Consider the following 12,423-nt stretch of genomic DNA (forward strand, 5'->3'; position numbering starts at 1 on the left):
AGTTACAATATTGTGTTAAATAAACACAGGTTAAATTTTTTCTTCCTGGTATGGGATGGGAATAATTTTCTCAGAAAATTCCATAGGACTGAAAACCTTTTCCAACCCCATCCAATTGGAAAGCGCAACGTAGGACCGATCCCTCATCCTTTGAAATGAGCGGAGGCTTCCCATGAGCTCAGTTAGTGGGTTCAGTTTGTGGAACTGGAGTTTTTCAGAGAGATATCAGTGTGATGCAGAGACTCTGGTTCTGCACATCAGACAGACGCCTCAGCTCTGCCCCATTCTTTCCTCGCTCGGAAGTCAAAATGGCCAAAGATGAGGCTGATGGAGGTTAGCCGTGGCCATCTGCTGCTGTTGAGGAATTACTGACTGAGCTCAGCCCGGAAAGGCAGCCTCCTGCCCACCCCCATCCCCAGCTCCTCGCTGAACTGGAGGCTTGGATTTCACCGTAATGGGGCATAGGGATGAAAATAACCGTCAAGGCTAAAATGCAGTGGTTAATTCAGACAAAGCAGCAGCCAGCCAGCCGACGGCGTGATGCACAGTGGCCATTGCAAGAGCTGTCAGTGCTGGAGCAGAGGTGGGTGGCTGACAGTCCAAGGAATTAATAGCTTAATTGAGCATCGCTGAATGGGAGGCTGTGTTAAAGCCATCATCTCGATTTGCTTCTGTCTCTGGGAATAGCTGCACAAATTATGACAAGGTCAGTAGCACTTTTGAAGTCTTTCTGCTATTGTAAGTCTGGATTGAAGTAAGGTAGCTTTCTTCCCAGCTTTATCCTGTGTTAAGCATCTCATTTATATCTTTCTCTGATAAATAAAAATATCATTTGCCAAAAACACCAGTCTTATCAAAGGAACAAATGTAGTACTTAGAAACTGCGAGGGGTTATGTGTCAAAGGCAGGAGTGCAGCAATTTGGGACATAAAGGTAACAGTAGTCTATATGTGTACCGTTCAGTTATGCAGCTGTTTGCTGATTCACAGCATCACCTGCAGGCCATTACCTCTTTACAGGTGATGGCATATTGTAAATCTAGAGATGTTAGGTCTTTCTTCCACCTGCTTTAATAACAAGGCCTGAGACTGGAGGTAACTGCATCCATCTCTAGCATTGTCATGGTGCCTTTTATTATTAATTAGACCTCGTTTTATTTCATTTCTTGCAGCTGGAACAGCACGGTCTTCTGCATTTTTAAATTGATGCTGCTGTAGTATTTGAATAGCAATAAAATAACGCTGCTTTCTTATTGATAACCACTGTTTCCATTTTAATATGTTTGATAGAAAATTAGTCTTAGCTTTTGTGAAAGGCTGTTTCTCCAAAGGCAAACTTAGAAACTACTCCCAAAGAATTAAACACTGGACACGCTCTTGATTTCAGAATCAGTTGCTGTAGTGCAGGCTGGTAAGTGATGTGGTGAGTAGATGAAGCATATGCTTCCCATTTAAGTCAATCCCCTCGTTTTTCCTTTACAAACAGGGCCTGGTTTGCTATGGTTGTTAGTAGAAAGCAAGCAAAGAAACTGTGGATCTATGGAGAATTTAAATCAATGTAGAGATAAGGGACTGAATAGTAGAGAGTAAACCCTGTAATCTTAGGTTCATGGAAATTCAGATGTGTTTGAGAAGCGAGCCTAAATATTCTGCTTCAGTTCAAATTGGCTGCGTTTATCTGCTTCCCTGATGCAGCCTCAGGAGTAAGGAGGATGCAGATTTGGGGCTGTAGCTTTAAAGCATTCCACGCCAGCACAGGAACTCTGATTTATGGCCAATTCAGCAAAAATTAAAGGAAATCACAAGGAATTAAAGGAAGCGGGTGCACAAGAGCTTCTGGAGTCTCTAGGAGCCTTTTATTACAGGAGTACCCAAGAAGTACTGATACAGTATTATAACTTACTATGCCATATGCGTTGTCAAATATTAATGTAGAACCACACTGAGCAAAGTGCGAAGCTGGTTCCTAAGTCTGCTCCAACCTAATTCCAAGAATTAGGAAGACCTTATTACAGCACATTCCATGATCAGTGTGAGCAGATCCTTTTAGGAAAGCCACAAAGTGTTCAGGGTAAAGAGCATGCAGTTCGTGGGGTTAAAGGTGTAGGCAGAATTTCTTTGGATTTTAGCCCAGATTTTTGCTAAAAGTGACTGATGCATATGCTGGCAAAATGTTATTCCCTACCTACGTGAGTGCAGTACTGATGATTGTTCAGGCGTGCATCTTGTAGAAATAAAATGGTCTTTAGTCAGTAAAATGTACTTTTCCACTTTTTCTTCCCCTACTGATGAGTACAAATTAAGCTTATAAATCTTGCTGCTTCTTATTTTTCATCTGCATGTCAGAAATCAATGTATTATTTCTGAAGTCACCAGAAAGTCCTCTGTGAAGTGGGTGATTTGGTTCACAAGATGCTTAGCTTTGCAGCGGATGGCTTCTGTGCTTTTTGGGAAGCTCAGAATGGTTGGCTCACCTTCTTACACTCAGTGTTTGAAAGCTCCAGTTAACTTCTACAAAGCCACGTGGGTAGAGCTGTTGGTTGAGGGCAAGATTTCTGTCACTCTCTGACTCCTCAGTTTTGCCCTTTGCAAGCTTGAAATTAGTTCAATTGCAAGGCATTTTTTCATTGAAGATCTTTCATGCCTCTGCCTCAGGTCATAGGTGGGAGGTCAGTTTACTCTGCAGAATACAACCATAGAAATCTTGATGACAGCTGCATAACAAACATGAGCAACACTGTCTTTCTGCCAATAATATTTAACTATATCAAACAGTAGAATTGCTCAGATCACTTAGATTCATTGAAGCTTTTATTGACATTTACTTGCTGGACGTTCCTATGCATCCTCACTAGTTTAAGTTTTGGTTAGATCGATTAAAAAATTCTGATTTGCCTAAGACAAGGTTAACATTTCATGTTGGGACCAAAATATACTATCTTGAAGACTCTGATAGCTAATTCTGGGATCACATAACCTCTATGGAACAGACATTTGTGACTGCAGAAGTGCCCAGAAGCTGGCCACAGGTGATGGCCAGCCCATGTTCTCCAAGCAGTGGTTGTTACAGAAGCATTATATTGTTATAACTACACCATTGCACTGAAAAGGACTTAAAGAATTTTTGAAGGGGCCGAAAGCGTAAGAGGAAGCATGATGCATCTACCAAGTGTTTTCATGAAGCAGTCATTGGGTAAAACGGAAGCGATCTTGGTATTAGGTCTAGGCCACTGAGTTCTTCCTTCCCTCAGTCACAGTAGAAATATCATCTCATTTCTTCAGCTTCCACATAATTTCTTTGGTAATATACACTTCTTACTCATGAATTACTTAATGATGGGCCCGTTTGGAAGAGGGGGTGCAACAGCCTAAGGCTTTGCTATCTGGCCATTGTTGATGTGCTGTCCGTTGCACTATATATAGTTTTGCAGCAAGCTTGTGATTAATGAAGTTTTGTAATGCAATCCACGTTGCAGCTGGAGAAATGGGGTCCTCATGGTGCTCCCTGGCCCTGCTGGTTTGCTTGTCCTCACTGTACAATGGGGCTGTTTCAGAAAGAGGGGTGGAAAATGCTCCCACGAGAAAAGCTCATGTGGGAGAGGTGCCTGGAGACCTGTTGGTCAATGAGAAGGTGATGCTGGGACCTCCCAGATCCCAGAATGGCTTCTGATCATGAGACACTCACGTTTTACTTTCCCTGACTGTGGTTTATATAGAAAGAAAGATGGCCCTGCTGATCCTTTGTCAGAAAGGATGTACCCGTGTGCTTGGGATTGGTTCCAGGTGTGGCTCTTAAGAGATAGCCTCCAAAATCAGGGTTAAGGCCAAAAGGAAATAGAACCAGTCCCTCCTTTCAGCATTTATCTTTAGGAACTAGCTGAAAATTGTTGAGCTCTATCAGTCCTGCTCTGCTGCACTTCCTGCTCTGCTTTCCAGCTGTTTTGGATCTCTGATGTAAGGCATTCTTTCCTCCAAGGGGAATTCCGGCTCTTCTCTCCAGGCTCAGGATTTCTTCACAGGCTGCTGAGTGCACTGAAGTTGTGTTGCAAAGTCACTGCAGTGTTTGCTTGCATCCTTACTTAGACCAGTTCTGAACTGTTGGGTTGGAGAACACTTTTGCTTTCAAGTTCTTTTTTTTAATCCCCTTTAAACAGTTAACTGCATAGGAATCATTTGCATTTCACAGAATCACAGAACAGCCAGGGATGGAAGGGACCTCAAGGATCACAAATCTCCAACCCCCTGCCACATGCAGGGCCACCAACCTCCCCATTTAATACCAGCCCAGGCTGCCCAGGGTCCCATCCAACCTGGCCTTGAACACCTCCAGGGATGGGGCATCCACAACCTCTCTGGGCAGCCTGTTCCAGCACCTCACCACTCTTTTCTACTTTTCATTTCCTACTCTCTTGTCTTTTAAAAAAGAGAATTAAAGCATAAACAAAATACTTAGAAGTCCATTGCAGGTCTGCTCCCTGGAGCAGACACTGGATGATTTATTTTCCCATATACTCCCTAAAACTGCAGAATTATGAGGCATTGAAGGCACTGCACCCATTGCATGAATTCCAGGCTGCTGTTTATCATGCTGTAATTTAGCGTCATGTCCATCTGTCCTTCACATGTCCTGCATCATCTGAGCAAGGTTATTGATGTGGGTACATCTTAATGGCATGAATCTCTGGAGCTGTCTCCGATGTCTGGGTGATCTGAGCTCTGTTTAAATAATTGATGAGAGCTGTTAGTCAGAATGTATTGGTGATTTCAGACTGCATTATTCAAAAGTATTTACTGACAGTTATGTGTTGGTCCAAATTTACTTCTTTTTCCAGACTGCATTAAACTAGCCCCTGTGTGTGCACCCCTGTTAACTCATGGAAATCTGTGGGCTTGAAGGTCTTGGTTTAACCAATATGTAAATAAGCAATAATTCAGTAGGGAAAAAAAAGGAATGTGAAACAGTCTGTTTTCAAGTGAAAATTGATTCTGTTCTCTGTCCTGCATGTATTTATTTTTGCTTCTCAGTGCAGTCAGGTTGACATCTCCTCTCCAGGCCCCTGGATGGATGGGCACTGGGAGGATCCTTGGGAAAGGAACATCACGACCCCAAAGGGTCTGCAGCCTCAGCATGTGAGTGAGGACAGGGGAAGCTGGGCCCAGGAGATCAGTGCCAGAATCAGGAGTGGACCTGAGCATCTCGCTGTTACCTTGGTGGCTTTCCTGCTGAAATGTGCAGCTTTCCCCATCCTCATGGTTGGAGTGGGGATCGATGTTTTCATGGCTGGCTCTATTAGCCACTGCAATCATCTCCTCTAATGGTTTGAAGCTTTTAATCCTTGACTTGTAAGAACTATTCTGGCTCCTAGAGGAATGAAAAAAAGAACAAGTCTAGCCTAAGAGACTTGCCAAGACTGACCAAGGTAGCACCGGGCATCTTGTGTAATCTTTTGCTCTGTTTTCCCAGAGTAAGATTTTTTTCAGTGTCTTTCCTTTCGCTATAGCTGTATAAATCTCTGGAGGGAAGTGCTGGAGGAGTACAGTGGGGTTCTATTTTGTAAGCTCTCTCCTTCTCATGTTCCTGTACCAGAGGGCTGAGTGTGTGGGCTGCAGTGGAGCATCCCTGTCTGTGTGTGAGCTCTCACACCTTCCTTTGGAAACCACCTCCGGGAGCAACTGGGGAACTCGCCATCCCTTTCAGTTTCATGTCCCTTCTGGAACGTACTGTGGCATGCAGTCACTTTCCTATAACAGAAAAGTTACTGACAACTTTTTTTTCCTCTTTTTAAAAAATGGTATGTGGTAAATATGCCACTGAAGATAACTCTTCACTTTTTGTATTGTCAGAATGCATCGGTGTTGTAGCTGTACAGGCATAATGGTCGGGGACTTCTTCATGATGCTTCTCTTCTATTCTTGCTATAGGAACTGTGGGCATGGGTGGCAAACAGTCCACAGTTGGCGAAGTCTCCATAACTCAGACACCCGTGACAGAAAGCATTCAGGCTGCTTACAAAGCTGGAGACGCCGCTAAAGCCCAAGAGTTGATTAAGTTGTCGTGTGAGGAGACTGCACTGCAGGTGGAAAAGGTAGGGTTGGCTCACTGACCTTTCTCAAGCCTTTTTGGCCTTGAAAGCACTGATCAGAAAGATGAGACGAACCTCAGGGGAGAGCATATGTAGAAACAGCATCAAGGGCTGGAACCACAGGGGAGAATCCCCATCCACATTGAAGCAAATGGTAGAGCTGAAGTCAGTATTGCACACCACGCTGCTGGTTTGTTGGGTGTCTGGGGGCGTGTTGGCTTTGTCAGGTGCAGAGAGTCCTGAGCTTTTCTGCCTGCTCTCCAAATGCAAGCCAGCTCTGATTCAGAGGCTGTGTTACCACCTGAAAACAGCACTGCCCTCCAGCTAATATGCCCTGCTTTTCAGGTGCGTGTATAACTTGATCTGTAAGGGATGTACCGCACCTCATGTTGTCAGGATGCTGGTGAGAGCAGGCAGAGCCCTTGCAAGCATTGCAAGCTGCTTTAGCATGGAACCCAGTCCTATATTCAGTAAGTGCACTGTGCTTTTGCACTGAAGTCATGCAGAAAAAAAAAAAAGAAAAACCAGCTAATTAATCTAATTACTTAACACAGCAATAACAATTACAGTGACTACTGGTGTTTATGATTTCTCAGTTAACCATAGTGACAGTATATATGCAATTGCTCGAGCACAAATAAATATATAGCTCTAGAAATGCTGTCCTTCTCTGCTTGCTCCTTTCACAGAGATGCAAAATAAAATCAGAGAGTTTGTTTTGCTGTGTTTTCTTTACCAGTGTCAGCTTTTAGGTATTGCAGCAGCATACGGAGATCTACAGGCAGTGAGGTATTTACTGAAGGAAGCACTAGTGGTGTTACCAACTGAACCTAATGATGACAACGCAGCTGTGGTGGCCACCTATTTTGGACATAAGGATGTTGTGAAAGAACTGCTGGATTCCCTGCGTGGTGAGACTATTGGATTGCCTCTCCCTTTCACTTGGTGTCTGTTTGCTATAGCTTCGAGCAGATGTTTATTTTTATCCCATCCCTTGAAAGATGAGGGAACTCAGTCGTGGGATGCAGTCGTGGAGGGATCTAGCCTCTGCTGTGTTTTAAGAGAACTTTATCCATGGGAGAAAAATACGTGAATAAAAACACTCCATGTTTGCAAAGTTGTTGTCATTTAGGCAGTTCATTCCCATCAGCTCTTGCAGCTGGATGATGTCCCAGAACACACAGAGAAATTAGGGGATTTTCAGGAAACAGCATTGTCCTACTCTGCTGATCGTGCAGGCATAGCAGTGCTGGGAGTGAGTGCAGCACGGCTGCCTGGTGGGTAACAGCCTGGGTTGCACAGCTGGCAGCAGATCCTGTGTCGGAATGGGCTGCCCAGGGAGGTGGTGGAGTCGCCAACCCTGGAGCATCAGGCCTTTTCACAACCACTGATTATGGATGAGTCTGGCACATTACAGGCCAATGGCATCAACTGAGTCAATGCCTTATCTTCTTGGTAGGTCCTAATACTTGCCAACAGCTCCTGAACTGGATGCTGGCCATCGCCTGCCAGCAGGGACATTTGGACATAGTGAAACTCCTGATTCGTGCATACAGTGCTGACCCCGAGAGCTGTGCAGTCAGGAGGAATGAGTTTCCAGTTCTTATACGGTTGCCTCTGTATGCTGCTATAAAGGCAGGTATGTATTTGCATGCCTCAAAGCTTTGTCTCTCCTCTGCAAAGTCTTTCAAGAAATAGGCTGAGTTGTTCCAACCTGGGAACACTATTAGTGTGGGCTGGCTCGTCTGGGATTGTTCTGGATTTCCAGCAAGATAAATTAAAACAGAATTGGCTCTGAACCGTTTGACTTAGCCAAACTGAAGTCAGGGCCTTTCTTAGTGAGATTACTGCAAATGCTGACAGACTGAACTTTCCTCATTAATTTTAAACTCCTGGGGAAATGACCCTCCAAAAATAGAAAACTTTCAAGCAAAAGCGTTACTGATATGGGTACTGTGGCACACAGGCTTGATTTTAGGCTGAATAATTTACACTTCAAAGCACAACTGTGTGTGTAATTTAACAAGATGAGGGGGAAAAAGAGGAGAAAAGAAATGGAGCTTGGGGCGATGTTTATATAGAGTGCCTTTGGTGTCTCAGTTTGACTAAACTGAATCTTATCAGTGGAGGAAATAGTCCATATATTCAGTTCCCTTTTTCACACCCCCGTGGTTTTTTTTCAGAAGTGGTTATTTCCCAGGATTTCTGTTCAGCTCCTTGTTGATTCGTTTGCTTGAGAAACAGAGAACAGACAATCTGCCTTTTCTCCAAAGGGAATGAAGATGTGGCTGTGTTCTTACTGCGGAATGGGGCTTTCTTTTGTTCCTACATCCTGATGGACAGCCCTGAATCCAGCAAGCACCTTCTGAGGAAGTACTTCATCGAGACCAGCCCGCTACCAGGTAGTGCTCCAGCAAAAACAGTAAGTAGCCATTTATCTATTTGAAGAGATGTTCGTTCAAAGGAGCACCATGTTAATAATTGATGTTTATGCACCACGTGGCTGGTGGTGGTTCTTCTCAGCTGAGAGCTTTGTGGTTTGCCACGCATTTAGAGCACAAGCTGTGAAGGTGCTGTCGTGTCAGTGCTGGATTGGAAGGTGTAAACCATTAGGCCACAGCAAGATGCTGTGTGGCACCTTGCACTTGGCTATTTTAACATCGGCGTGTGAGCCAGGCTCTGCTCTGAAAAGGAATCATTGACTTTTGCTCCAAGTCTTACAGGGAAATAAGCACTGCTGTAGGCTTCTCTGTTATCCCAGGTAAATCATTCGTTAGGCTTCTGTGGTACATCCTGGTTATGAGTTCTGTGCTGCCAGCAGTGTTAGCATGGCTGTGTTAGCTAAGCGCATCAATCCTTCTCTTGCCCTGGGTCTCTTAGCTCAGATACAGCACATACATGACTTCGGGTTGGCTAGAGCATATGTAGAGCAAGCTTACCTCTGTTAACTGTATGTTCCTCCCAACCACAAGTCTTCATCAGTAAAAGATAACTTTACTATCACTCACTGAGGGCACCTCAGCTTTCTGGAGCAGCATTGTGAGTGTCATGTTTGATCAGATCACGCTTAACCGCACAAAATGGATAACCCCAAGAAAAAGTAATCAAAGCCATTTTAGGTTGACAAGATCTTTTGACTGCTTAGGCACTGATAGCATTTTGCTTGGGATACATATTTACATCAGTTTCTTCCACTATAAAATGTGGGAATTTTAAATTTCTTGCATCATAGCTGTTGGAAGGATTAATACATAGTAATGGTGCTGTGAGATCTGTGGATAAGTGGCATTGTTTTTGTGCAGGATATTATTACTTTTCATAACTATTCTGTATAATAAGGCTGTATTCTTCGTTCTCTTGTATTATTCAAGTCTTTTTCATTCAGAAATGAAGCACATCTCACTGCACATGCTGTCACTGCTTTGTAGGACTGTGGGTAGCATTTTGTTCGTACCATTATCCCACAGTTTAGTTATCAGACATCTTCCATTTTCCTCCTCAATGTATAGATGAACTGCAGTTGAAATAGGAGCATCAGAGCTCCGAGTTGAGGGAAATTTGGGGATTGAGGTTCAATCCCACTGCCATTTGAGTATCTGCTTGCTCAACTAGTGGGGTTGTGGGGTGTTGATTCTGCTTTGGTGTCAAGTAAAACTAAGCAGAGAGATTCTCGTAGCATTCCAAGCTTTTCTGTTCTCTGTTTTCCTGCCAACGCCGTCTTGCAGGATCCCAGACAGCAATGTAAATGGTAGGGACTACAGTCCACATATGTGACCTTGACTTATTTGGGTTCAGTCATGAGATTTAGAGCCCTTCCTATGTCATTCTATGTTTTAATGCCAGATAGACAAAAGGAAGCTAAATCCAGGATGTTTCTGGACAGTGGTTGATCAGACTGTATGCATGTTTAGAAGAAAAACAGAATCCTACTAATGAGATAATTCAGTTTGAATAAACTTCAGAATAAATGTTTGAATCATAGGGGAGAGATCTGTTTTCCATGTGAACTTGCTGGCAATATTTAACTTTGCTGCTGTAAAAAATGACTCAGCCTTGCTCTTGTCACACCCTGAGCAAAGAAGTCTTAAAGCATCAGTTAATTGCTAGAAGATCTTGGTTTAAAAAGAAGAAAGAATAAAAAAAAAAATTAAAGAAACAGGCACTCAGAAATTTGACCTCCTCTGGACCCCTTCTAAAGGCTGTTTATTTGCAATATGTTGCAGATTCAGGCTTTTCTCTCTGAATTAGGTTTTTCAAATTGGCCCAAATTCAGGAAAATTTGTCCTAGTTTGCCTGCAGAGCTCAGCTCTCTGGGAGGTGACAGTCACATACCTTTATGATTTTTTGAAGTCTGACTTCAGTGGCAATTGCAAACCAATAGAGCTCATAAATGTCAGTCTTTCCAGTGAGTGCCATGATGGTTCTGCAGTGGGAGGAAGCAAAAGGATCATGCAGAGACAGTGGTGTGCCTGACAGCCTCCTCTGGGACAGGACAGGCTGAGCACTGGGCTCAAAAGAGCTCATCCTATCTGTGCTATCTGTGAGGGAAAGCACTGCACGGCTGACCTCCAGTTGGTTTTGCATTAGTGTATGCTACCAACTATGCGTAAAATGTGGTTGGGGAGCCTTCCAGGCTGCTCTTGTACACAGTGCATCGCTGCCTTTCCTGAGGCAAGAGGACATCTCATTTTTCAACTTTTTTTTTCTTCTTTTTTCCCCTGTTGTATTTTTAACCCTATACCAAGCCTTTCTAAACACACAGGAACAGTTTGCCCAAGGAGGTTGTGGATTCTCCATCCCTGGAGGCATTCAAGGCCAGGCTGGATGTGGCTCTGGGCAGCCTGGTCTGCTGTTGGTAACCCTGCATGTAGCAGGGGGGTTGAAACTAGATGAGCATGTGGTCCTTTTCAACCCAGGCCGTCCTATGATTCTAAACAGGGGAAGTGCTCCATTTTTACAGGAACAGGTAGCAAAGTCTGAAAATTCCCCCTGCAGTAAAACAGCTCCGTGCAGATTCCAGACTTTGATATGTGTGTTGTAAGCATGGGGATATTTAACTTTCCAGTGTGTGCAATGGTCGATTTTTTTGCTTTTCCATTACGGACTGGAAAAGAGCTTAAACTGCTGCATTTCCCCAAGGGAGTGCTTTGCCAGGATTTCTGGCATAGAAGCGCTGTGTGTGTGTGTGTATGTGTGTGTGAACCTCTGCTTTCTTGATCCGCTGCCTGACTAATCTCAGTTACCATCAATAAAGAAATCTGCAGCAGTTCCACTCGAGGTTCACAACAGCATTATTGATGGAGGAATTAGATCACCACCCTCTGGATATCCTGCCTGCAGCAAGAGTGTGATTCTAGTGGTGCACATGATGTCAGCTGGGAGAAATGCACAACAGCCTTTTTTAATCGCCTCACCAAACAGCTTTAAATTGAAGTAAGCTTTTTGTTTTTTTTTTTTTGTTTGTTTGTTTGTTTTTTTTTTTGGTATTTGGAGTTCATTGTTTGCCCAAAAGCAGCGGGGTTTCTTGCTTCTGCACAGTTTCCCATCCATTGCATCCCCTGACGTCACTGCAGTAGAAGATTTCCATTCAGTTTTCAATACTCAAATTGAGAAGTTATTACCTTGGCAGGAGAGAGGTTTTTTTGGTCCTGCTGAATATGTCCAGGAGCCAAACAGTGTCCCTGTCTGCTTTGGACATGGAACCCACCAAACAAACTGAGGAGGGCTGAGCTGATTCCTGGACTCTGCAGGTTCAGCATTGCAGCCCTTTGGCATCTGGAAGTTTGTAGCGATGATTGAGCTGGCGTGGAAATCCCCTCTCTTCATGGCATTGCTGCCAGGCTTTCACGTAATTTTCACCCCAGTAAACGCAGAGCCAAGTGGATCCCTAATATTTCTCACCTGACATCTGGATTCAGACAAAGGTTTGGTGTTCTGTTCCCAAGTAAGATGAAGGGGCTTGGCTGGTGCTCTGGTTTGCAGAGACACGGACACCAACCCCGCAGTGTGTTGAATTTCATGATCTTATCTGTGGTTTTAGGAGTCGCTATCTGAATTCTGCAGTTATCCTTCTATCACATTAGATGCCCTGAAGCCAGGACTGCATTTTTGAAGTAAATGATACATGTAATCCAAATGCAAAACAGAGATTAGTATCAGAGAAGTGGCCTCCTGGTCCTGTTTGCACCTGCTGAAAGCAAGCTATGTATATTCATATTACTGCACTGCATTGCTCAAGGACAAGTTTTTTTTTTTGTGCTAAAATAAGAATGTGGGCCTGTGTAGGGAGCATCCTCTTGAAACAGGGCAGGAACTGAGAGAGGGGATAGACACAGTTCTCT

At 43.9% G+C, this 12,423-nt stretch overlaps 1 protein-coding gene across 4 annotated transcripts in view; it reads left to right on the forward strand.

Annotated features, from left to right (window-relative positions):
• LRRK1 (leucine rich repeat kinase 1) overlaps nt 1–12,423 on the forward strand; it is a 68,446-nt gene that overhangs the window by 10,186 nt on the left and 45,837 nt on the right. For all 4 annotated transcript variants that reach the window (XR_004161100.1, XM_031555348.1, XM_003209594.4 and 1 more), the window contains exons 2-5: nt 5,922–6,085; nt 6,822–6,993; nt 7,542–7,721; nt 8,356–8,504. Coding sequence is in view for 3 of the 4 variants with exons in the window: in XM_031555348.1 (XP_031411208.1) it covers nt 5,922–6,085; nt 6,822–6,993; nt 7,542–7,721; nt 8,356–8,504 (665 nt within the window). In the remaining variant the exon portion in view is untranslated. The remainder of the gene's footprint in view (nt 1–5,921; nt 6,086–6,821; nt 6,994–7,541; nt 7,722–8,355; nt 8,505–12,423) is intronic.

Source organism: Meleagris gallopavo, chromosome 12 (genome assembly GCF_000146605.3).
Source record: "Meleagris gallopavo isolate NT-WF06-2002-E0010 breed Aviagen turkey brand Nicholas breeding stock chromosome 12, Turkey_5.1, whole genome shotgun sequence".
Lineage (NCBI taxonomy): Eukaryota > Metazoa > Chordata > Aves > Galliformes > Phasianidae > Meleagris > Meleagris gallopavo.